Here is a 23,513-nt window from a genome sequence, read left to right as displayed (position 1 = left end):
GGATCTGGGATAACATCAGGCGTATGGTATAGGTGCATTGGGATTGGAATACTACATCTGGAGCCTTGTTTCAAAGGATGTGCAATATTCAATTTTAGATACCATGGCAATTAAACAAAATTCTATATACTCAAGTTTTATGCCATCATTTATATGCAAATCGGATAGACCCCCTTCTATGCTAATCCAAATAGAACGAAATGGTATCATCAACCAACACCAAAGCATGCAATTGGAACTTCAATGAAAAGCTCAGATTCACCTTACTGTGCCGCGGACGAAACAGCTTCAGTCACCTCCGGAGCAGGAACAGGAGCATTGGTCTCTTCAGTCTTAGAAAGACTCGAAAGATCCAACATGCCCACCCCAGTCAACAAAATAGGACCAGTAGGAGACTTCGTTCCCTCAGGAGTCTGGCCATCATCATCAACCCCAATCTCTGGAGGAACAGTTCCATGTCCAATAACGACCTCCTCGCCATCATTAGCAGGAACCCAATCAGGAACCTCTTTGGGACCCTCAAAACCAGTCGGCGGCATACCCCAAGATGGCATCTTACTCCGGTAAGACCAATCACCATTGCGATCCGTATACGCAACAGCATGTAAGAAGATTCCAAGCTCATGAACGGTAGGATCAGAGTAAAGTGGTGTATCACAGACCTCACAATTCTCACCAGAAAGTCTCTCTCCCTTCCTCTTAGAATAATCCTCCGCAGCAGCCTTCTGTTCCCGCTCCATCAACTGCGCCAGGATAGCAGGATCCGTATTCGGAGGTACATCCGGCGAAGCCATAAAATGATTCCGGTAGACGGTATCAGGTAACTCAGTCTTACCCATTTTATTCAAACGAGCCATAATCTCCTCGTCGCGTTCTCCATGAGCCTCATTCTTAGCAAGTTCAGGACCGAAAACGCGGCGGTTCGAGTAGATCGGATCATTCGAGATAGGATGACCAAGGAACTGAAGATGCACACGAATCTGATGCGTACGACCCGTAAGTGGAAAGCAGTGAACAATACTATATCCCTCAGATTCATTGGCTAGCGTATGCGGCGGTGTCGCAGGACGCCCATCGTCACTAGCAGCAGGAACCGCAAAATCTGCCCCAGGAGGGTAATACGCAAGACAACGGAACTTCGTCGTGGCAGTTTTACCAGTTGCGCGAACTCGGTTTAGTCCTAGCTTCGGACTAACCTGCATAATCGGTTGATCGCAAACCAACACACCATCCGGGAATTTGCCCTTAACACGTGCGACGTATTCCTTTTGCACGGATCGTTCCTGGAGTTGCTTCGCCATTCGCTCTGCGCCCTTGGGATCCTTTCCGATGAACATCACGCCGGAGGTGAGACGGTCCAGTCGGTTACAGGGTCGTGGAAGCCAGCCCTGGCCGCGCTCGGCGCGGAGGATTTCGATGATGGAGTTGAAGTGGTAACGACCTGCAGCATGAACGGGGATTCCGGCGGGTTTGTCGATTACGATTAGGTCATCGCTTTCGTCGATGATTCCTATCGGTTGTGCGGAGACGGGTGGTTCGTGGCGATGGCAGGTATGCGAGATGACTTGACCGTTCTTGATAACGGTTGAACGACCGGAGGGTTTACCGTTTACAGCGACGAGGCCTTGATCGAGTGCCCATCTCTGAAGTAGTGTTAGTTCCGTAGTTCAATACTGAGGATTGGGTATGAACATACGTAGTATTCTGGGGTTCGGTCTCGGAATTCAGATGTGAAGATATCCTCTAGTGTGCGTCCGCGCCAGCGCTCTTTACAGTTCGTGTTATATGTATAATGGTATGGCTTCACGCGACGCAGACCACCTTCTAGGTAATATGGTGCTGGCCAGGGATCGCAGGGAGTCACGCAGACATCGGGCGGTTGTGCGACGGAATCGGCAGGGACAGCGAGGGGATCGATAGTAGTGAGGGCCATGACAGGCGGCGGGGGAAGAGGTAGTTTACCTCGCCGGAGCAAATAGGCCGTAATGCGCGGAGAGGGAGCCAGGGAGAATGGCGATTGACTTAAGCCAATTTGTCCAGTTGTTGGTTTGTGGCGGGGAAAATTGAAAGAAAAAAAAATTGGAGAACGATAAGCACACCGTGGATTCCACTGTGGAGTAATCCCCGTATTGCCACACTTTACTCATTTGATCTATGGAATAAGTATATAATACATAGTTCATAGAGATATTTTCATCTGAATTGATCATTCTATAAATGTTTGTTTGTTTCATTCATTTTCATCCCAGGTCTGATGCTGGGCTTACCTAATCTGGACCTCGGTTCATCAACTCCGAGGCAGTGGAGATGCATATCATTCCCCGCGAGCTCCAAGTGTCTTCAGACTATCTGCTACAGTTGAAACACGTTGAGAGAAAGATGGCACCTCCCGAATACGAGGCTAAGAAGCGCCGTGTGCGTAGTGACTACGGATATCACCAGGTTCACCAGACAAGATGGTAATATCAACACAACATAGACTATGAAGATACCGCAGTCACTAACGAGGATTATCAGGTTCGACAATGATATGTACGCGCATCTGAATAATACTGTTTACACAGCTCTATTCGACACAATTGCAAATGCCTATTTGATCGAGCATTGTGGCATGAATCCCTTTAGCGTGAACAATCCCACGCCTAAGAGCCAAAGCGGAGGATCTGCTATATCAGTCGGCACAGATCAGATTGGGTTGATTGTGTCCACACATGCTGATTTTTTCGCTTCTGTTGCATTCCCGGATATTCTTGAGGTTGGGCTACGAGTTGCCAAGTTGACCTCTTCCACTGTGACGTGGGAAATTGGCGTGTTCCGACAGGGAGAAGAGAATGTGAAGATGGTGGGAACTTATACGCATGTTTTTGTGTTAAGGGAGACGATGCGCGTTGGGAAAGGTGGGATGGAGGCTCAGGTGCGTCAAGGATTGGAGAAGATACTTTCTGGACCGGATTCGAAGCTGTGATCGGATTAATGGTTCGGATGTTTGTATATACGATAATCGCGAGAATCAAGACCAGTCAGTGGGCGGCTGCCCAGGTGTACATACCATGCTGCTTGAAGAGTCACGGAGCCAGGTCCATCCGAGACACATGTGCAGAATAGTACTTGAGAGTGTAAGTCTGGGACATAAGAAGGACTGGAATCTTAAAGTTTGAGATATTGATATTTTTTGACAATGTATCAAATTAAATCTATTGAGCCACTCATGAGCCCACAAAAGCGCTATCCATGCGCCGTCGTAGATCATCCCAAGTGCCTCGCTAAAACAAACCCAGTCTAGTCTAATCTATCATGTATTCAAGATAAAAAACATATAACAAAAATAAAATCAGAATCCCAAAAAGAAATGCACCCGTAACCCGGTCATCACGAAATAAGTCAAGTACTTTTGATAACCCATGACCACGCTTAAACGTTTCCGAAATCCCAAATGAAGCGCGAAAAAAGGGTATGGTAAAACAAAGATGAAGGGGCGGGTGTGAGGATATAGCATCCAAAACAAGGTAAGACGATCCGAGTTATTCCACCTTGGCCACAATAATACTACTGCAGCGAGAAACATTGGCACTGGTCGGCGGCGAAACACCGCGACGCATCGTCTCACCATCCTCATCAAGCCACCACTTAGGGTAAGGTCCAGGGATGAAACGACCCTTATCATCCCATCCAGCAACCCAGTGGACACCGTCATCAAGAAGGAAGAAGCGCAGCTTCTCCGGACGACCGCCTTTATTTAAGGGTGCGATGAAATAGCGCGAGCGCTCTTCGAGTTCGGACTCGAACATGTAGCGGTGCAGAACGCGACAGTAGACCAGAGCCGCGGGGACCTTTTCGTCTTCATCGCGGCCGTCACGACGGATAAGGTGCCAGCCTTGGCCCGGGAAAAACCGGTAGGTACCTGGGACAGGACTCTCCCAGTGTTGTTCGCGGTTGACGTCGCTGTTGATACGCTCACCGTGCTGAAACCAGTAGAGTGGACAGCAGAGGGTGCGTAGACAGAGGAAGAGGTTGGGGGCCATGATAGATGGCTGAATCAAGAAAAAAAAAACAAATGTTGGTATAGTTGCAAAGTGCTATGCAGAGCAGGAGCAACGAAGAGTTGTGTATCAAAGGCAAGAGCGAAGAAACAGCGCTGAAATGCGGGATGAATATATGTATAAACAGATCCAAGAGAGGACGGCGTGGTTATAAGTGGACGTCCATTGTGATGTATAATTCGAGATCAATAAGACGAAATCGATGTAAAAAAGGAGAATTGACAGGGGACCTTCAACTTCTTAGAAGTTAGGGGAAGGGTCCTGATGGGAAAAAGCTCTGGTGGCTTGGTATTTCAAACAAGGAATGTGAGTAAAAGCGACTGAGGACAGCCACTGTTCCAGGACTTGCGGCAAGAGACCGATTCGGGATATACGCAATGGACACTCGGACCAGAGGAAATGTCGTTATCGTTGCGGTGAGAGTGAGAAAGGGTGCACGGAGTACACGACGCCGGGAGGAGAGAAATCCGGGAGAAAAAGGGTGATAAGCTTGCAGCTTTACGCTAGTCCAACAGACTTTGAAAGAGTCCGGGGAGAGGGATAGCGAAGAGTTCAGGGCGAATCAGGAAAAAGGAGATAGAGAATATCAATGAATATCATAAATTGGTCGGGAGGGAAGAATCGGCGACTCGCAGCAAAGACAATGCGTCACACAGCCGATGTTAAGGCTCGATAGGAGCGCATGCGAGCATCACAGCATTTGACTGGAGGAAGGAAGCTGATATATAAAAGGAAAAAGAGAAATTGAATAAAAAAAAAGATAATAAAAAATCCTTGTGGGAGTTTCAGTATGGGTCTAGTTCCCGCGTAACTTGGTCGGCCCCATCACCTTAAACCGTAAGCTGGAGATGAAAAAGATGAAATTTTCCTCGCGGATCCACCCGAGCTCTTGGTTCACGCGCGATTTTTTGCTACTAGTTGTCTTGTTTTGGGTTGAATGTGAAATTCTAGATGGAATATACTAGTCAAAACTAGTAACTTCGTCGAGATGAGGATCATCGGTGTCTCCGTAAGGCTGCTCACATGGTTCTTGGCATATATGAAAGTACCTAATAGGTACTGATCATGCCATACATGTGCAGCGGTGAACTTGAGCTGACTATGAACCCACTATAAAGCTGACTAGATCAAATGTGAGATCGAAAAATAAATAGAAATTGAAAATTCATTCGCACGTGTACTAGAATTCATGACATCACGTAAAACAACTATTCCCATTGGTCTTAAGTCCATCGCATCGTACATTCGCGTAGGAGGTGGAGTATTAATAGTATACTACTAGCATTTGGTTAACTTATACAAGTCATGATCGACAAAGACCATGTGGCACTAAGCAGGGGGAATAAGGGAAATGAGATTGAGCCGTTTCAAGTACCGAGTATTTTCTTTCTATTTTAATATATTTCTTTTGTTATTATTTGGACCATAAAGAAGAAAGAAAATTTGACTTCATATGCAAGGGGCGGAAAACCTGGTATCTCATTGTAAAACACTCGAAAAATAGTCTCCGATCCATGCTCCTTCAATTGAGCCCCCAGTACTTACAAGTCCATCGGGCCGAATGATCACAATTCCTCCACTCTCCAATCCGAATTTCTGATGTGCCACGTATTCAAGATCGAAGAACAAATTCCCGAATGGATCCATATCCAGGGCTTCATACGGCGAGCATCCCGCCGCGGCACTAACCGTGATCCACCCCACATTTCCATTGAAATTTTCCTTGGTTTCCAAATCCTTTTTTAGTTGTAAAAGCCTCATTCGCGTAGTGGATATGTCGCCAGTGAATAGCACTGCCCAGAATTTGGCTATGTTGCGCGTAATCTCTTGAAAACGCAATTTGCGGCCTGTTCCCGGCATAGTCAATTCCACATCTGGGGGCCGACTCCCTGCTCGAACGCCTCCGAACTCGGTGGACAAACGGTTCAGATGATTAGACGTATAGGAAATTCCTAATCCCGTGTTAAATGAAGCCGCTTTTTCAAATATCGTACCAAGTACAATGTAAGGATCAGCGTTGGGGTCGCCTGTATACCACGCGGGCCATTTATGAGATATCAGGATTGAGATATCCTTGTCATACTCGATCAGTTGTTGAACGGCAGATATCCGCTCTGTTGAGTATGTTTGAAGCACGGCGGGATTTGTAACTCCGCGGATATGCAATGCTAGTTTCCAGGCTAGATTCACCGCATCGTGGATACCGGTATTCAATCCTTGGGCTGCACCGCTACTGTGAGTATGTGCTGCATCACCACAGAGGAAGATCCGATCTTGAGTTGAGAAGGTCTTGGCTATTCGTTGTCCGATAGAGTACCTGTGAATGAACATCAGCTACAAGTTTGATCAATTGATGATTGGAAGGAGCTCTGAGTCCTTACAGAGTCCACCAGTGTATCTCCTTAAAAGTGACATTGAACGGCTTCATAGATTCAATTGCTTCTTTCTCGGCGACTTCTTGTGTAACCCCGTCTGGGTATTTCGATGCGATCTGAGAACTGTATGCATAGCCGATGCGCGTCGCGCCGTGATCCAATGGAGCCCACAGCACATTCCCGTGGGTCTTGCTTTCGATAGCACTGGGAAGCTCAGAATGATGATCAAACAAGTTTCTGCTCTCACTTACCCATAGGAACGACTGATTGGCATGTCAGTTTCTACAACCCCGTCAATCCGAACCCATTTATCATCCGATGTATCTCCCTCGAAGGGTATCCCTGCATGCCGGCGAACGAAACTCCTTCCCCCATCTGCACCGACAAGATATTTACTAGAGAAGATCAGCCAAGTTTCATTTCACACAATCCAAATTGTCTATGTACTCACCTCCTAATATTGAATGTCTGACCTGTAGCCCGGTTCTTAAACGTGGAGACAACCCCCTTTTCATCAGAACGAAAGTCAATACATTCCGTTGCTTGATAATACGTGACGCCAATCGAGCTCAATTTGTCACGAAGTATCTGTTCCGTATACATTTGGCGAAGCACAAGGACAAAATCATATGATGTGTCTTGGATATTCTCCATAAATGTCCACACTCTCCCAGGGAGTCTGTCCGAAGTTAGTACTGATACAAAATAAGTTAACCTATCATGCAAGGTTTCCTACACTCTTTCTCCATCCTTGTAGGTGACGCTAGTTCGACACGCAAAGCCAAGTTGTAACATTGGCTCAATCAGGTCCAGCTGGTCGAGCATTTCCAGCGTTCTTGGGAAAAGAGCAATTGCGCGCCCGTACGCATCTTGGGATTGCTTGTCATGTTGTTCCAGAACGCAGACTGAGGTTCCGAATCGCTTTAGTTGATAGGCAAGGAGAAGGCCAACTGGCCCTCCGCCCACGATCACGACATCATATTCCGTGTCCCTGTTCATTTCGCTGGAAAATGCCATTCCGAGAGGTGCACTCATACAAGAATAGATTAGGAAATAATCTCACTCATTCCTGGAATTTGCTCATCAAGGCACGCCTGCTGCATCTTGGAGGTAAAAGAATGTATGAATTTAAGTCTTAATCAGGAACCGGCGATCACCTCCCCCATTGCGCATGGATGCAAATAAGATATCTAATCTCAGTGAAAATCAACTCGGCCGGCTACCTCGGGCAAACTCACGGCCTATCAATAGTGACACAACCGTCGGGAGTGCCGGCGATGTAGCTTGTGTGTCTCCAAGTCGCGGGGTATAACAGATGACAATGTCGGCCAGGCCGACTCAACCCCGCATCATGACATCTTCTTATCTCTCGATACTATCTGATAGTTAGTGTGAATTGACATAAAGCTGAAATATGGGAACCTGAATCGTCCTTATTTGCAGGGGTCATAACTTCCTAATAGTATTCAACATCGGCATTATTCCAGCACGAAAAGCTGTTGCATTCTCGGTCAAAAAAGGCCAGGACATCAATGTGATCAATACTTATGGCAAGCAAGTTGGAGATTTCTGGGCCTTCAACCCAGACGACCCCAATGACTTCTTGTCCATGGTTCATACGAGAACCGTATTAGTCAAAATCGCGCTGTCCAAGGGTGATCGGTTATACAGTACTCGGCGGAAGCCGATGCTGACGTTGATTGAAGACACGACTCAGGGAGTGCATGATATGATTTGGTCTGCATGCGATGCTGAACGGTATCGTATGCAAGGGTTTAATGGGTACCATGATAACTGCAGGGATAATATGCATAAGGTGAGAATATGAAGCTCGTGAGGTTGTCATCAAGCTTGCTGACCATGAGAAAGGCTCTCAAAGACAACTTCCCCGATTTCAAAATAGCAGAAGACTGGGATCCTGATCCCTTGAATTGGTTCATGAATGTCGCGATTGACCATCGTGGAGATCTTGATATTCGGAATCCTGTCAGCGAGAAGGGTCAATATGTCACTCTCAAAGCTGAGACAGATCTCATCGTCGTTATGAGCGCTTGTCCTCAGGACATGGCTCCTGTCAACGCAGGCATGCCAACCGATTGCGAATACCTACTCAGTGATAAATTGACTGATGATCTGAGTGCTCTTGCTTTAACATCTATTAAACCCAGTTCGAGCCCTCGAAAAGTGAAAGTTGCATTTTCAGTCGACTTTGATGCTGTGTCGCACTGGTTGGGAACTGGCTGTCATCCAGACAATAATATGGAAGACTATAGCTCAGGCATATTCGCCGGTCAGGTTGGCGTGCATAGATTGTTGGATATGTTTAAAAAGAATAAGATGGCAGATAAAGTGACGTGGTTTATTCCCGGACACACAGTCGAGACTTTTCCTGACTCTGCGCAGGCTGTACTAGAGTCTGGGGCAGAGATCGGTCTCCATGGGCACGCTCATGAGGGAATTTATCAGATGACAGAAGAACAAGAGAGAGACGTGCTCTTGAAATGGTAAGCTCACTCTTACTGAATGCCTGAATTCTGAGTTGACTTTTACCTCTAGTATCGACGTCGCTACTAAGCTAGTCGGAAAAAAAACCCCGTGGATACCGTGCTCCGATGTACACCATCAGAGAAACAACGATCAAGTTATTACGCGACCACGGCTTCCTTTACGACTCTTCCCTCATGCATCATGATTCCCAGCCGTATTTCACCTCAAGCGATCCACCCATCAAAACAATCGATTTCTCTCAGCCAGCATCATCATGACTATATCCGACCAATACAGCTTCTCAATCCTATCCTAATGGCCAGCATCCTCTTGTTGAGCTTCCATGTGGCTGGTATAATGAAGATATGATGCCGCTGCAGTATCTTCCGCATCTTCCTAATAGCATGGAGTATGTTTCGACCCGAGTCGTTGAACAAATATGGAAGGACAAGTTCATGTGGCTTTGGGAACATGGTAAAGAGGGAAACGAAGCTGCGGATTTTGTTTTCCCTATTCTCATCCATCCAGATACCAGCGGTATGGCTCATATTATTGGTATGATAGATAGATTCGTGAAGTGGCTTCAGGGGTTTGGGGATAGTGTTCAGTTTTATACTCATGAGCAGATTGCTACCGCTTGGTTGAGTGTGAAACAGAAGGAGGTGTTGGGAATTTAATTACCGCAGAGATGACTGGAGAGAATAGAGACACTAGTCTTAAGATATAAAATGGCTGTTGATTGCTGGAAGACATTCTCAATACCAGTGTTTATTTCCACCTTGATCAAAGCTAGACGTTCTCCACCTGTTGAGCGCCCGCCTTTTCTCCAATCTCCTGTTCATCAATCGCAGCAGCCGCAGCGGCTCCAACCTCTAGATGAATTTTATTCTGGAACATCTTTTCGCTCTTCAAAACAGTATCTTTAATGTCCGTCGAGGAAGAAAAGAGGAAGTCAACAGACTCAAGAGTCAACGACGACGTCTCTGGGAAGAAGAAATAGACAATAAGGCAACAGGCAAAGTTGAGAACAGCCCAAATAACATAAGTACGCCAGCCTATGTTGTCAATAGAGGCTGGAGCAATCTCAACAGTCCAGAACTGATTGGCCCATAGGAAAAACACAGATAATGCAAGCGCTTTGCCACGGACATGTAGAGGTAAGATCTCAGCGGGATAGGTCCACATATTGGACATCCACCCCCATGTGAAAAAGGCAAGGTAGAGAAAAATGAAGACTACTGTGATGATGTCCGATGCAGAAGAATCATACCACAGCATGATAGAGATAGCGATCATGCATGCACCCATACCCATATTTCCTAGATAGAAAAGTCGTCTGCGGCCCATGCGATTAATAAGAAACCATGTGAGGAGTGATGCAATGAGAAACCATATCTGCGAGCACCCAGATACCAAATTGGCCAAGTTGTCACTCAATCCAACAGAGTTCTTCAGAATGAAAGGGGCATAGTACTCCACAAAGTTGATACCGCAGTATGATTGCATCGACTGAGCCGCACAAGCAATGATAACACGTGTACGAACCTTCGCAGGTCCCTGCTGGAAGAGTGCACTCCAGGAAGCACTGTCATTTTCAAGTTGAATAACAGATGAGATATCATTTAGCTCGGCTTGAACCAAATCATGATCTTCAGGAAGATCGCGCAAGGCTGATAGAGCTGCCGTCGCAGCTTCCATATGCCCATGAGCGGCTAACCACCGAGGGGATTCGGGAAGAACAAGGGTGAACGCAAATGCGACAAGAGGATATACTGCCTGTAAAGCAAATGGAACTCGCCAGCTGACATCGCTATCCAAGAATCCCAATCCATAATCAACCCAGTAAGCGATATTCGTTCCGATGATCAGAAACGTCAACTGGACTGCAACCATCACAGCTCGCATATCGGCTGTCGTAGTCTCAGCTAGCCAGACGGGCGAGGCACTCGTAAATAATCCAAGGCCCACACCAAGAATTATACGTGATACGAGAACCTGAGCAAGCGAAAATGATGAAGCGTTGATTGCGTCGCCGATGAGGTGGATTATGCACGCGAGCAAGATAGTTCGGCGACGACCAATCTGCTCGCTGATCATGACGGCGGCCAGCGCCCCCATCATACATCCGATATCATAAGATGAGACGACAAAGCCTTGTACTGCGGAATTTGGATTGCCAATCAAGTTGAGAAAGTTCTTTTCAGAGATGATTTGTCCCATTAGACCATTGTCATAGCCGAACAGACAAAAGCCTGTTGAACTAACAACGGTCACTAGATAGACTAGAGGTTTACCTCGTAGAGATAACATCTTGAGGTTATTTAGTAAATGTGACCAAAAATTCTTTTAATTAATTGCACTTCTTATATACCCCCGGCTATTCTATGGACCTTTAATTTCCCCGCAAATACTCTGGGGATGCTCCACTGGCTCCTCGTACTGTTTGATGATGCGGGGAATATTCAAATGTTTGTCCTGCTAAGCTTGAATCCTTCACACCTTCGACTGAAGAAGCCAATAGATAATTGTTTTAGATACAGGGAGACTCGGAAAACATCCGATCCTATGCAAAACTCACGGTCTATATCCGATATTGTTACTGAGCTGATGGTGAAAGCTTAAAAATCTCAAATTGAGCTGACTATGGAAGATTACTTCAGGGGAAACAAGGAAATATTTATTCTTTAATTAAGCAGTCATCCTGAAGATCCTTTTTTAACTCGGGATAACTCCGGTGAATGAAGGCTTTCTCTCCGATGGACAAGGCAGGGTTTTGGATCAAAGGTCATTAATAATTGCATGATCTGATATTTCTCATTTGGTGGATATGCATTATCAATGGTATAGGCTGAATCCTGCTCCAAATTTTTCAATTTTAATATCCAACACCAGTCTTTCAAATCTAGGTTGCATGTCCCAAGAATATTTCTCACAGATCAGTAACATGAAGTACAGATATCGATGATGGCTTATTCTAGCTGCACCCGGGATAATTATCCGATGCATTTTGGAGGAGCACTCAATCTTGGCTAAACATACTGAGAGGATTGAGTCATAGTTTAATATGCCATTAATAGTTTCAAGTTCTCTCGATATCTTCGTCACACGCGCTTCTAACGTCTTTGTTATGGATCAGGTGACTATACCTAGTACATAAGAGGCTAGTATCATCCTGGCAGTCATATTGGGTCAAGTTCGAGTCAAAACAGTAGTGTTGGTTAAATAAGAATCATATGAAATTAAAACTGACATTGTATCCTTTGCTTCCAATGTTTGGAAACTCAGTGATCGATCTTATCTTGCGTATCTCTGTGTAAAGTGGGCCTGGAATGATTGAAGCACTCAAGTGCTTGTGCTGGGTCTTCTCCGCATTTTACCCCACTTCCCCAGAATCCTCCATACGCCTCATTCATCTTATTCTGTTGTACCTCTCAAATAAAAAAATTGGAAGTCGAAGAGATTCAAAACGCCGATTATTCGACATCAATGAGTCATTTTGGGCCTGAAAGAACTAAGAAAAAGCGTGTTCGACATTGGACCGCTGAAGATAGAGCTGTGCACCGAGAGTTTGAGAAGTCACGCCGAGAAGCCTTTAGCGAGCGCCTACTGGTAAGTACAGAATACAAAAATACAACCTGAAAAGTCACTAACTGCTCCAAGGAACTGACAAAATTACTTCCAATGCTGAAGGAGGAAATACGGCCTTCCAAACATATCATAGTGGATGCAAGCATAGCTCATCACAAGACCCAGCAAACAAAATGCGACCAGGCCGCTAGTACGATTCGGAAACTACTAGCTGAACGCGATGAGCTGTTAAAAGAGGTCAACAGTCTTCGTGCCTTGTACCGACCTGGCACCTCTATTCCACGCCAAGCCGTGCCAGTTGATCTCGGCGTTCTCGAGCTCCTTGCAGAAAGCGATAACTCGAATCCAAGTATTCTTACCATGCTCCCTGGAAAGAGACTAGATGTTGAGAAAGGCCTTAAAGAAAGGTCGAATACTTCACAACAAGCTTCTTTGTTGCCTGCAACCACTGGTACCGACGGATCGTCCCAAGGGGCTGTTTATCCAGAGCAACCTATTGAAACCCCGCCTTTCGCATATTCGCCAGTTGAGGCCGGGTGGGTTCTAGATAACCCCAGCAAGGCTACAACAGCTATGTCACAGGATCTTATTGATGCTTCCTTTCTTTGGAACCAATCGCCGGAAATCATACCTTCCCGACCAAAAGCTGGAGATCCCAGGCACAATAGTAGACTTAGTACTTCGTGCCTCGTTAGCGACTCGGCTTCATTTTGGAATATGCACCCTGGTGCTATGCTAGCAACATCTCCGGATACGAATCTACATTATGATCTCGGAGCCTCGCGTTTTCCTAATGATGTCCCATTACTGTGGCCTCAAAATACTGGCACCAACGGAACTATCTCAACGCAGAATGGACAATCAATGTCACCAAGCCAGATATTTCAAACTTCAGCTTCCATGTTGCCAAATTCAGAAAGTCTGTCTATATGAAAGAAGACTCTGACAATTTCCATATCAACCAGATAATCAAGAAAAACTCAAATATTCTTCATAGCCTCCTCGATCTTCGCCTGGCTTCTCTTCTCCGCAGCAACAAATAGTGCAAGAGCCTCTCGAAGCCGCTTCTTAGTCTGAGGGTCCTCTTCATTTGCCCTGTCCAGCTCGACACCTCCGTTCGCCAAGTAGTCGATATCAGTCCTCGACAGCTTGCCATCCCAGTTGGGCCCAATCAGAGGATCGACCTGTGCAAGCTTCTTCAAGCGCTCGGGAGTGGGTGCTGCATTTTTGTACGGATGACCCGGCTTGGGAACGCCTTCGCCTGGCTGCTTAGAGCCATCATATGGGAGCTGAGATAGCTGGGTGAGGACCTGGTGAGAGATTGTTGCTGACTGGCATCCAAGTTCACCAGCTGCCATGGCTTCTTATGGAGAAATAAAGCTAGATGTATCCCTGTCAGTAGCAGAAGCTCTGACGGAGTAAGATAACATACCTGGCATTCTTGAGGAATGGTTGTTCCTTTCCAGTTTCCTTGTACAGACGTTTGTACGTTTCAAGGATCTGAACCAATCGTGAAGACATCGGATGCAGCAAGGCTGGGTCATCAGACTTGGGCCACAACTCCAACTCATCGTGCGCGCGAACCTCTACCAGAGAGTGTTATTCATTGTCGCGAACTTGAGGGCATGAGGCTTACCATTGTAGTACGGGCTGATATACAAGCATGGTGCCTGACTTGCGGCAATTGCCTGATGAACACTAAAAAGTGTAGTTCCAAGAGTGCGGATACCCTCTTGCGACAGAATTGGACACGCATTCAGTGCTGGCCCAGTGCTTGGGATTTTGATGCAGAAGCGATCCTAGGAAATTCCAACACTCTCAAATTCCCGAGCGTATGTCCGAGCATGCTCGATTGTCTTTTCAGTGTCATAGGCATTGGATTGAAGAGTCTGCAAGAGTACTCGGCCTTGGATATTGTCGATGTTGGCCTTCGACATCAAGACGGCCTAGAAATTCTTGGTTAGCCAAAATTGGAGCGTTAAGGGGATTTGGAACGTACCATCCGCGTGTAGATTGCAAACCAGCCTTGGTCCTTGTACTCTTTGACTACACTCTTGAACAATTCATCGTTGATTGGGTTGCACATTTGCTCGTGGACCCAGCCTTGATTACTAGTCATTTCATGGGGGACAATTGGTAGGCTCAAGGTATATGCAGGATCCATCCAGTCAACGTCTATGTTTACTGAAGTTGAATTTTGGGTATTAGTGGCATATTCTACTTCCAATATTTGAAGTCCGAAGGAGATATTGATTGATAGGGAGAGGGATCCAGCTCACGTTGTTCTGATAGCTTTTGAAGCCATGTCACATTGCCCGCGCTACCCATTTTGCTGTTTCCAGTGAGGTTTTAAATGTTGTTATGGTAGAAATTTTCAGACAGGTGATTTATTGTTGCATTCATAGAAATGATAGGAAGTTCGAATTTATAGGCGTTTCTGGTAACATTTGTACAACCAAGATCACACGTCGTTCCCCTCCTAGAGCCCATGGCGGAGTTCATCTCGCATGGGACACACACAGGGCAACAGAAAAATACGAAGCCTTGGACCAGGAGGCGTCTTCCTTAACGTGTAGCCCTCACGCAGGGCAGCTGGGCATTCCTCCTTGGCAGCGCCACTCAAGAAACATTCCTCGACAACGCGGGAGAAAACAGGCTAAACGCTTAGACAGATCATTGTCTGATTGGTGGAGAGAACACTGGTTGCACGCAGGTCAAAACACCCAGCAAAGAAACTCTCACTGACACACGCAGGGCAGTTGTCGTCATTAGTCAAAGGAGAGGGGCTCAACACTGCGCGATTGGTTCGATCGCCTTCTTTGTTTAATACTAGCGCACCCCGGATTTTTGGCCGACGATCCCCCAGAAACACGCCAATAATATTTATTACTGAATCTGGTGGAGTATATATCCTTGGTTTGGGCCCAAGACTAATGTGATTGTACATTGCAGCTTGCAGATACGATCATGTCGAATGCTAGCATGGACGATTTCAAGCCAAACTCGGTGTTTGTCGAGGATGCGGAGCAAGCGCAGCACCTTGGAAGCTATAGCCAGAATATCAATGCAAGGTCAGTATGAGGATCTATCCCTTTTTCAATCAGTTGCATTGACAGTTGGTGTTTTTTTTTCTCTCTCCGTAGGATTCTCAATCCACTTGCCGGCGTCACCAAAGATGATCTATACGATCGCGTTTATCGATTCTGCCAAGAATATGGATTTGAAGACCAAGTCGAGTTATTTCAGAAGGGAACTCTGGCAGCACAACATCAGAAAGGACTTGAGGACCTGACAGAACTGAGTGATGAGGACAAATACTACCTGGAGCGAGAGTATACCCGTATGGAACCTTTCCGTGTGTTTGGTTGATTTAGTCTGACTCGAGATAGATAAATGGCATTTGCCGAAAGACCTTTATTTCAGCATCGCACAGTGTTCTCTAGGATCAGCAATTCAGTAAGCTCTATGAGCATGGAGAAATATTCATGAGTCTAACTTGAGCGCAGAGGATGGGACAATACGGGTGCAAACGGTGCCAACCTCTCATTTCCACAAGAATTTGGCATTGAAAATGATACTTGGCTGAAAGGTGTGATTAACTCTGGGTATGCCTCTTTCCAAAAGAATTATTACATGAGCAAAATGCTGACCATATTTTGCAGACCGACTTTATTTGGGCTTCTGAGGTTAGTTGATTCAAATCAATCTGAACTCTCACCTGATATCCACAAGTGCCTGGGCAGCAGATCCTCTCAACAATTGGCTTGGTCGCCGCGGTACCGTCTTTCTCACCGGCCTCTTGTAGGTGCATCAGCAGATCGGATGAATGATTGAGTTGTTGCTGATAGTACTCAAGTTGTGTCTTTCCTGTTTTAGCACAGGCTTTCACCTAAAACTGGTGGGGCTTGCTCCTCTGTCGTCTTTTCATGAGTCTTGGTGAGTACCAAATTGAAGCTATATGGTACTAAGCTAGCAAGGTCTATGTGTAGGAATTGGTGTCAAGATCTCCACGATCCCTGTCTTTAGCGCAGAAATAAGTCCAGCTCCTATTCGGGGTGGTATGGTGACCAGCTTTCAGCTATGGGTGGCATTTGGTACATTCATGTGGGTCTCAAAACCACCCTACTAACTCTACCATTCAATCTCTAACCTTCAGATTGTGAAATAGTGGCTTTTGCTCCAACTTGATATTTTATCGTGTTGGTCGGCTTGCATGGCGCTTCCAGCTTGCCGCTGCCTTTGCTCTTGCAGTGCCGGTTTTGATCTTTGTTTGGTTCTGTCCTGGTAGGTGACTCGGATAATTTAAAGACAAAGATTCTATCTAACAGGCGTGATTAAGAGTCCCCGAGATGGCTTATGAAGAAAGGTCGCTACCAAGAAGCATTTCACTCATTCTGTCGGATACGCAATACCGAACTGATTGCGGCTCGAGATTTGGTGCGTATGATAACCTCTGATTTGTTTGCAAAAGCTAACTTGATATAGTACTATACCCACTGCCAGGTAATGACTGAGCGAGATGCCTTCTCAGGAGTGTCCTTTGCACATCGCTTATGGGAAATATTCACTATTCCCCGCCTGCGTCGTGCCATGATCTCTAGCGCGATCCTAGTCACCTCTCAACAGTTTTCAGGGATCAATATCATGAGTTTCTACTCATCAACAATCTTCTCAGATGCTGGTTATTCTACCCGAGACTGTCTTCTCGCTTCTCTTGGTTACGGACTAACCATGTTCGTCTTTGCCCTCCCTGCTATATGGACGATGGACACATTCGGCCGTCGAAATCTGTTACTGTTCACTTTCCCGAACATGGCTTGGTGTTTGCTAGCAGCAGGACTTTGCTTCCTGATTTCAAGTGACTCCAGTGCTCGAGTGCCACTCATAGCATTTTTCATCTATTTATTCACGGCACTATATAGACCTGGTATGTGACGCTCACCGAAGTATATGATTTTGACTTACAATTATAGGAATGGGACCAATCCCGTCGATCTATTTCAGCGGAGCATTCCCGTTGTCTCATCGTGAGCTAGGCGCTGCACTCACAATATGTGTTAATAATGCCATCGGGAGTGTTCTGACTATCAGTTTTCCTTCCCTGTTAGCGAAGACCACCCCAACTGGAGATAAGTTGACGATTCTGTTCCTCACGATATTTATTCTAGCCATATATAGCATTCGGGTTCTACGCGGGGCTCAATTTGATTTCCTTTATCGCCATTTTCTTTGTCGTGCCTGAGACCATGTGAGTTATATACCTAGCATGTCCTATTTCGGATCTTAGAACTAAATAAATTAGGCAACGTACTCTCGAGGAACTTGATTACACTTTTGGAGTGCCTATTCACCGGCATGCTAGATATCAGATCGGTACTTGGCTGCCGTGGTTCATTCGGCGCTATATCCTCTTCCAGCGATCAGTCAAATTAGAGCCCCTGTATCAACTAGAGGGACTCTAGGATACATGATACATATGGATTCTCAAATTCAGCAAGCTCTTGAAGATTCATTAGCTAGTGATAAAGGATGTGTTAAGATGGATTTGATTTCCTTGGGCAATTGATTGACAGATCGGTACCCTGTTGAACCAAGTCCATGCGTACCTATAGTACCATACCTCCAAGTCAATTTCAAGTTTGTCGTAATATTTGTGCCTTGTATTGCTCCATCCTGGAAGGATTCTTTCAAGAGGAGGCGAGGTGAATTGGGTAGGACTCCATGCAATCTTCAGTCCAAAAAGGAAAGTCGAGTTGGAGGGTGGCACAGGAGTGGATATCAAAGTTTTGAACTTGATAAAACCGAAACTTCCAAGGAATGAGAATCAGGTTGTGTTTTCGAGTATCTGGTTGACTGACCACTGCTAGGGGAAGATAAGGCACAACTCCAAAGGAGACGATTGTTTCGACTCTTGACCACCTTTGGTCAAGTCCAACCTTGGAAAATAGATTCTGACCCTCGGGATTCGTTTACTCAGATTTTAACTTCTAGATCGACCTAAATATTTGCTGCAGTCATTTCCAAGTTCAAAATTTATCACGTTATTATTCTTGTAGTCTCATTCACATGCCAGGAATAATCCTGCTGTTCAGGTTACATAGTCTATTGCACATGTGTACTAGTAGTAGTACATGTAGGGTTTTCCGACTCAAAGAGAAATATAAATTTTGTGCCCAGGTGGATACAAAACTTGCTCACTTTTATCATGCAAGTATGTCCAAATTGGTACTACTACATATTTTGAACGGGAACTGAAGACGTGTGAGCAGGTATAGAGCTCCGACTCGGAGTCTGTCCACTTATGGAAATTTGTTAAAACATTTGAATGATACTACCATCGACGTTAGCAAGTTTTACTGGCAGGGACTATACTTCCATCAGTGATCTTGAGCGGTCAAGATATAACAGATATAATATTTGAACAGAGCATTCAAGTTGGCACCTAGGTTATGCAGAATAAAAAAAAATGAAACTCACTGTCTGATTATTAGATTTTCAAAATGAGCTGAAGCCAACCTTCCAAGCTTGGAATCGAGTATTTACCATATCGGGTTAGTATTTTCAATTTCATAATTGACATTCACCTGGGCAGTTCCAAGGTTGAAAGTGACCGCAGAGTAAATAATAGTATTCCAAGGTGACCGCTAATTTCTTAACATTGGAGCTTTGGATATAAAGGGATTGCTTTAATGACATATATATCTTTGTAACACAAAATTTTACGATAAACTTGAATTGACCCCCTACAAAAGTCGGTACCAAGAAGTTCAAAAGTGGGCGATAAAATCTGGTTTGATCTGGAAAAGGCTTCCAAGGTTGCCCCCCCAGATCGAGTAATCCGGTATGCATTCCAAGGATGTATCTCAACACATGAGTGTTGATACTTTCGCCTCATTTCCAACTCCTCACCCTGTAGAAGCGGTGACTGTTTATCGGCATGCAAACATGCAAACATGCAAACATGCAAACATCCAAACATTGAAGTACCAAATTGGTACTCAGTTGCCGTGGTTCATTCAGCGCTATCTCTTTTTCCAGCGATCTGCCAAATTAGAGCTTCTATATCGACTAGAAGGACTGTGTTGAATGGTCAATGAGTTAAATTTCAAGGATTTGAAGATTTATTCGCCAGTGATTTACCAATGTTGAGGTGGATGTTATTTCCCTAGGCAATTGATTGACGGACCAGTACCCCGGCGAACCAAGCATTTACCGATGTCCGTTCACATGTCATTTAAATGTCATTTCAGAATTCCACACTGACCAAATATATTGAAATCGAAGTTCTTGAGCCTCTGATTTATCTTTCGATAATGAGATTCATGAGATGGCGCTCGAATACTCTACAGTTTCATTACAAGTCAAGGGAGTGAAGCTCAATCTCTCAACAATACACTACTTCAACTTCAACCCTCCAATTCTCTTCCTCCACGGTTTTGGTTCCTGCAAAGAAGACCTAGCAGATCTACCACTTCACAAAAGTCTCCAAAACTACAGCTTTATTGCCTACGATGCCCCAGGCTGTGGCCAATCCACAAGCAGTGATCTTTCAACCACCGATATTCCCTTCCTCGTGGCAACATCCGAAGCGATTCTATCTCATTTCAAGATCAACGAATTCCATCTAATAGGCCACTCAATGGGTGGTCTCACAGCCCTTCTCCTCGCAAATCGCCACCCCGACCGGGTTCTCAGTTTTGTAGATATCAAGGGTAATCTCGCGCCCGAGGACTGTTTCCTTAGCAGACAGATCTTTCAGTTTCCCAGTGACGACCAAGATTCATTTCTGAACGAGTTCATCGATCGGACAAGGAAGAAAAAATCTTTCGGAAATCCCTTATATGCGAGTACGTTACGCACGCGTGTACGGTCTGAAGCTGTGCGCCCGATATTCGACTCCATGGTGCGGTTATCGGATGAAGAGGATCTGGTTGGGATCTTTCTTCAGTTACACTGTCGGAAGATGTTCATGTTTGGAGAAGAGTATAATCAGTTGCCATATTTAGGACGACTGGAACAGGACGGGGTGGAGTTGGCGTCGATTCCAGAGAGTGGGCATTTCCCGATGTATTCGAATCCTGTGGAGATGTATCGACAGATTGGCGAGTTCTTACATAGAGTGAGTTGATCAGAGTGATTTTCTGATGATAAATCCCATGGTGTATTGGTAGAAAAAGGAGCTCTTTCAGGCATCACAGAGATGAATGGATATGAGCGTGAATGATTCCACTTGACAGTATAAAGGATTCACACGCCAGATCAAAAAAAGGCTTATACCGACGCGTTTGAAGTTCATTCAATGTTATTACCGCCTAGTAAAGGCAGAATGCTATTGTTTACATCGTGGCGTAGGCAGTGATTATCCCATTTCTGCTCTCATTCGATGAAGTTCCTCCATCATACCTAGCATCTCCTTCTCCTCTCTCAACCGCAGCTCTTCCCTTCTTTCATCACAAAATCTTCCTGACATTCTTCAAAAGTCACACAAATTCTGAAAATCATGGAGCCAGAAACTCGGACTTGCACAAAGTGCCATCGGACTTATCCATTATCTCATTTTCGGCGACTGGGGGGGCTCTAGTTTAACAAAACAATGCCAGGATTGCCGCAGGAGGCATGCCAATGCTGTTCAAAAACTCAGATACGCTGCCCGTGAGCAGAGAGGAGATCTTCCAGCAATATTATCTTCAAATCCGATGGCAGTGATAGCCCATCCTCCAGCAATCTCATCTTCAGATCTGATACCAATAATAACCCATCCTCCAGCAACATCATCTTCAGGTCCGATGGCAATGAGAACCCATCACCCAGCAATCTCATTTTCAGATCCGATGGCAATATCGTATCCAGACCCTCCAGCGACATTGCATCCAGGTCCGATAACACTGAGAACAAATCCTCGAGCAATATCGTCTTCAGATCGGATGGCAATGAGAACAAACCCTCGAGCAATATTGTCTTCAGATCGGATGGCAATGAGAACCCATCCTCCATCGATATTGTATCCAGGTCCGATGGCACTCAGAACAGATCCTCAAGCGATATCGTTTTCAGACCGGATGGAAATGATAACACGTCTTCCACCAATATCGTCTGCAGGTCCGGTCTCAATGAGCGTACATCTTCCACCAATCTCGTTTCTAGATCAGATGTTAATGACAACAAATCCTCCAGCGATGACATCTTCAGATCCGATGGCAACGAGCACACATCTGCCAGCAATATCGTCTCTAGATCCGATGTTGATGACAAGAAATCCTCCAGCAATGACATCTTCAAATCCGATGGCAACGAGCACACATCTTCCAGCGATATCGGCTCTAGATCCGATGTCAATGACAACCAATCCTCCAGTGATCCCATTTCCAAATCCCGTGGCAGTCTCATCTAATCCCAGCACGAGCACTGATCGATTACCCCCTCCTCAGAACCCAGAGACACTTATCTGCGTGGACTGCTGTAAGAAGAAGCCTTTGAGCGAGTTCAGGTCTTCCCGGAACATGGATAGGATCAGAAATCAGTGTGCCACATGCAGATCTAGATCTTATCGTTGTCGTCTTTCTCGTCTTTCTTGTCTTTCTCGTCATTCAGCTCCTCAACAGGAATTGCCACCTCTTCCATCCTCACTTCCGACTATTCAAAATCACACTGATAATAACCGAAATCCAGACAGCGGCTGAAGAACTACAATGAGAGACAAAGGTCGGAGTGAAGAGATCAAAGGGCAGGCATATGTGTATTCTTACAAAAAAAATCATTTTTAAATTAGTATCCTTACAAAAAATTCATTCTTAAATTACTGCCCATTAAAAGGACTTTTTCAAGAGACACTGTTGTAGGCAGAAAGAAAAAAAATTGATCTGATTCACCATCCATTGTTTCTATTCAAACGCTGCCGAGATTATTCCTCTCTCTTCTTCTCTCTCCTATTCTCTCGCCGAGCTTCCTCTCCTCCCTCATCCCTCTCCTCCCTCGTCCCTCTCTTGATCCTTCCAAAGACCTTCCTATCTCCCAATTTTCCTCAAACACCACCCTTGCTCAAACTACCATGGATCAGAAAGCGAAACCAACCTGAGACTCAGAGCCTCCCCTCGAAGCACGCAAAGCCTAAAGACCCCAACCCGGATGAGGCAGAATTGAAGGGCGACCCGAAACTGATTGAAGGGGCCCGGCAGGCCCGGCCAACTTTGCTGTAAGTACCCTCCATTCTGAATATCTGTGTTCCCAGGCTAAGACATTGGTTATGAGATGGAACCCAGCGTGCCAACACAGGGTTTGTGGACAGCAGATCATTTACCATTCGCTGGAGTATATGGGAATGAGAAGCCACCAGGACCTTGAGCCCGTTGATTCAATGAGATTCCACGACTGGTCCCTAGGAAAACAATCAAGTCTCTTGGACACGATGCCCTCGATCATTTGTTGACTCTCAAGGATATACGAGAGTTAATGACAAGAGATACCGTAATTGTCCCACCAGATGCGCTCAACCTTATGCTTTGCCCAAGAATCCGGGTGCAAAGTGCCTTGATTCAAGTCAAGGGTATTGACAAAACCAACAACGCATGTGAGCAATGCGAGGATTGCTTTGGTCCTTGGCCCGGTTGCAAAGCGATCACAGATCCGAAACCCCGCGTCTCCGCCTGCGCCAATCGCTATTGGCGAGGTCAATATAATAATTGTCGCTACTACCGAGAATCCTCTATCTAGGCCGCGGAAGAAAGACAAGATCTTTGTGACTCATGATGAAGCGGAGAAGATCCTCAGATTGACCGACCTCACCAAACGCAGCAATGAGGCTCTGGATGGCATGACTGAGATTTTCATGTCGATTGGTGACTCCACACGCATTTCTATCATTCATGGACTCGGAGATTAATGGAGATAAACTTTACAGTCATCAGATATTGAACGACCGAGGTCATAGGTGCATACCGCGAGTTGACTGGGAGGGTGATTTCATGATTACTTTGAAAACATCAACTTGAAGAAATTGGCTCTTTAAGGCAGTGCAGAGATAAGA

The 23,513-nt window shown here is 45.5% G+C and overlaps 13 protein-coding genes across 13 annotated transcripts; 8 read left to right on the top strand and 5 right to left on the bottom strand.

The window, feature by feature from the left end:
- Nucleotides 1-263: 263 nt before the first annotated feature.
- On the bottom strand, nt 264-2,020 carry N7483_002092 (pseudouridine synthase family protein; the record flags this gene model as incomplete). Its single annotated transcript, XM_057085529.1, has 2 exons — nt 264-1,643; nt 1,697-2,020. Coding segments are annotated over 2 exons (1,704 nt in total), but the record flags the coding sequence as incomplete, so codon positions are not given.
- A 359-nt stretch (nt 2,021-2,379) lies between these two features.
- On the top strand, nt 2,380-2,965 carry N7483_002091 (acyl-CoA thioesterase; the record flags this gene model as incomplete). The annotated part of the gene is made up of 2 exons (XM_057085528.1): nt 2,380-2,459; nt 2,518-2,965. 2 exons carry the CDS (start codon nt 2,380-2,382, stop codon nt 2,963-2,965), a joined length of 528 nt encoding a protein of 175 aa, XP_056951677.1.
- A 556-nt stretch (nt 2,966-3,521) lies between these two features.
- Nucleotides 3,522-4,022, bottom strand: N7483_002090 (uncharacterized protein; the record flags this gene model as incomplete). Its single annotated transcript, XM_057085527.1, has 1 exon — nt 3,522-4,022. The coding sequence occupies one exon, from the start codon at nt 4,020-4,022 to the stop codon at nt 3,522-3,524; it is 501 nt and encodes a 166-aa protein (XP_056951676.1).
- A 1,497-nt stretch (nt 4,023-5,519) lies between these two features.
- On the bottom strand, nt 5,520-7,414 carry N7483_002089 (uncharacterized protein; the record flags this gene model as incomplete). The annotated part of the gene is made up of 5 exons (XM_057085526.1): nt 5,520-6,357; nt 6,422-6,619; nt 6,667-6,810; nt 6,867-7,094; nt 7,152-7,414. The coding sequence occupies 5 exons, from the start codon at nt 7,412-7,414 to the stop codon at nt 5,520-5,522; spliced, it is 1,671 nt and encodes a 556-aa protein (XP_056951675.1).
- A 172-nt stretch (nt 7,415-7,586) lies between these two features.
- N7483_002088 (polysaccharide deacetylase family protein) lies at nt 7,587-8,923 on the top strand (the record flags this gene model as incomplete). The annotated part of the gene is made up of 3 exons (XM_057085525.1): nt 7,587-7,701; nt 7,879-8,231; nt 8,285-8,923. 3 exons carry the CDS (start codon nt 7,587-7,589, stop codon nt 8,921-8,923), a joined length of 1,107 nt encoding a protein of 368 aa, XP_056951674.1.
- A 383-nt stretch (nt 8,924-9,306) lies between these two features.
- N7483_002087 (polysaccharide deacetylase family protein) lies at nt 9,307-9,579 on the top strand (the record flags this gene model as incomplete). The annotated part of the gene is made up of 2 exons (XM_057085524.1): nt 9,307-9,439; nt 9,467-9,579. The coding sequence occupies 2 exons, from the start codon at nt 9,307-9,309 to the stop codon at nt 9,577-9,579; spliced, it is 246 nt and encodes an 81-aa protein (XP_056951673.1).
- A 112-nt stretch (nt 9,580-9,691) lies between these two features.
- Nucleotides 9,692-11,212, bottom strand: N7483_002086 (sugar porter family MFS transporter; the record flags this gene model as incomplete). Its single annotated transcript, XM_057085523.1, has 1 exon — nt 9,692-11,212. The coding sequence occupies one exon, from the start codon at nt 11,210-11,212 to the stop codon at nt 9,692-9,694; it is 1,521 nt and encodes a 506-aa protein (XP_056951672.1).
- A 1,176-nt stretch (nt 11,213-12,388) lies between these two features.
- N7483_002085 (basic helix-loop-helix domain-containing protein) lies at nt 12,389-13,533 on the top strand (the record flags this gene model as incomplete). The annotated part of the gene is made up of 3 exons (XM_057085522.1): nt 12,389-12,511; nt 12,563-13,274; nt 13,343-13,533. 3 exons carry the CDS (start codon nt 12,389-12,391, stop codon nt 13,531-13,533), a joined length of 1,026 nt encoding a protein of 341 aa, XP_056951671.1.
- N7483_002084 (uncharacterized protein) lies at nt 13,471-14,609 on the bottom strand (the record flags this gene model as incomplete). The annotated part of the gene is made up of 5 exons (XM_057085521.1): nt 13,471-13,853; nt 13,906-14,076; nt 14,127-14,178; nt 14,305-14,436; nt 14,490-14,609. 5 exons carry the CDS (start codon nt 14,607-14,609, stop codon nt 13,471-13,473), a joined length of 858 nt encoding a protein of 285 aa, XP_056951670.1.
- An 848-nt stretch (nt 14,610-15,457) lies between these two features.
- On the top strand, nt 15,458-17,952 carry N7483_002083 (uncharacterized protein; the record flags this gene model as incomplete). Its single annotated transcript, XM_057085520.1, has 12 exons — nt 15,458-15,561; nt 15,634-15,830; nt 15,880-15,946; nt 15,997-16,095; nt 16,153-16,176; nt 16,223-16,291; nt 16,659-16,774; nt 16,830-16,927; nt 16,976-17,417; nt 17,464-17,580; nt 17,669-17,738; nt 17,793-17,952. 12 exons carry the CDS (start codon nt 15,458-15,460, stop codon nt 17,950-17,952), a joined length of 1,563 nt encoding a protein of 520 aa, XP_056951669.1.
- Nucleotides 17,953-19,817: 1,865 nt separating this feature from the next.
- N7483_002082 (alpha/beta fold hydrolase) lies at nt 19,818-20,618 on the top strand (the record flags this gene model as incomplete). Its single annotated transcript, XM_057085519.1, has 1 exon — nt 19,818-20,618. One exon carries the CDS (start codon nt 19,818-19,820, stop codon nt 20,616-20,618), a length of 801 nt encoding a protein of 266 aa, XP_056951668.1.
- Nucleotides 20,619-21,083: 465 nt separating this feature from the next.
- On the top strand, nt 21,084-21,881 carry N7483_002081 (uncharacterized protein; the record flags this gene model as incomplete). Its single annotated transcript, XM_057085518.1, has 2 exons — nt 21,084-21,142; nt 21,227-21,881. 2 exons carry the CDS (start codon nt 21,084-21,086, stop codon nt 21,879-21,881), a joined length of 714 nt encoding a protein of 237 aa, XP_056951667.1.
- Nucleotides 21,882-23,064: 1,183 nt separating this feature from the next.
- On the top strand, nt 23,065-23,369 carry N7483_002080 (uncharacterized protein; the record flags this gene model as incomplete). The annotated part of the gene is made up of 2 exons (XM_057085517.1): nt 23,065-23,156; nt 23,201-23,369. 2 exons carry the CDS (start codon nt 23,065-23,067, stop codon nt 23,367-23,369), a joined length of 261 nt encoding a protein of 86 aa, XP_056951666.1.
- Between the last annotated feature and the right edge of the window lie 144 nt (nt 23,370-23,513).

Source organism: Penicillium malachiteum, assembly GCF_028827825.1.
Source record: "Penicillium malachiteum strain IBT 17515 chromosome Unknown utg000001l:1.0-8184562.0:1.0-8186909.0, whole genome shotgun sequence".
NCBI lineage: Eukaryota > Fungi > Ascomycota > Eurotiomycetes > Eurotiales > Aspergillaceae > Penicillium > Penicillium malachiteum.
The sequence above is the reverse complement of the archived record's forward strand: the minus strand, read 5'-3'. Positions and strand labels throughout refer to the sequence as shown.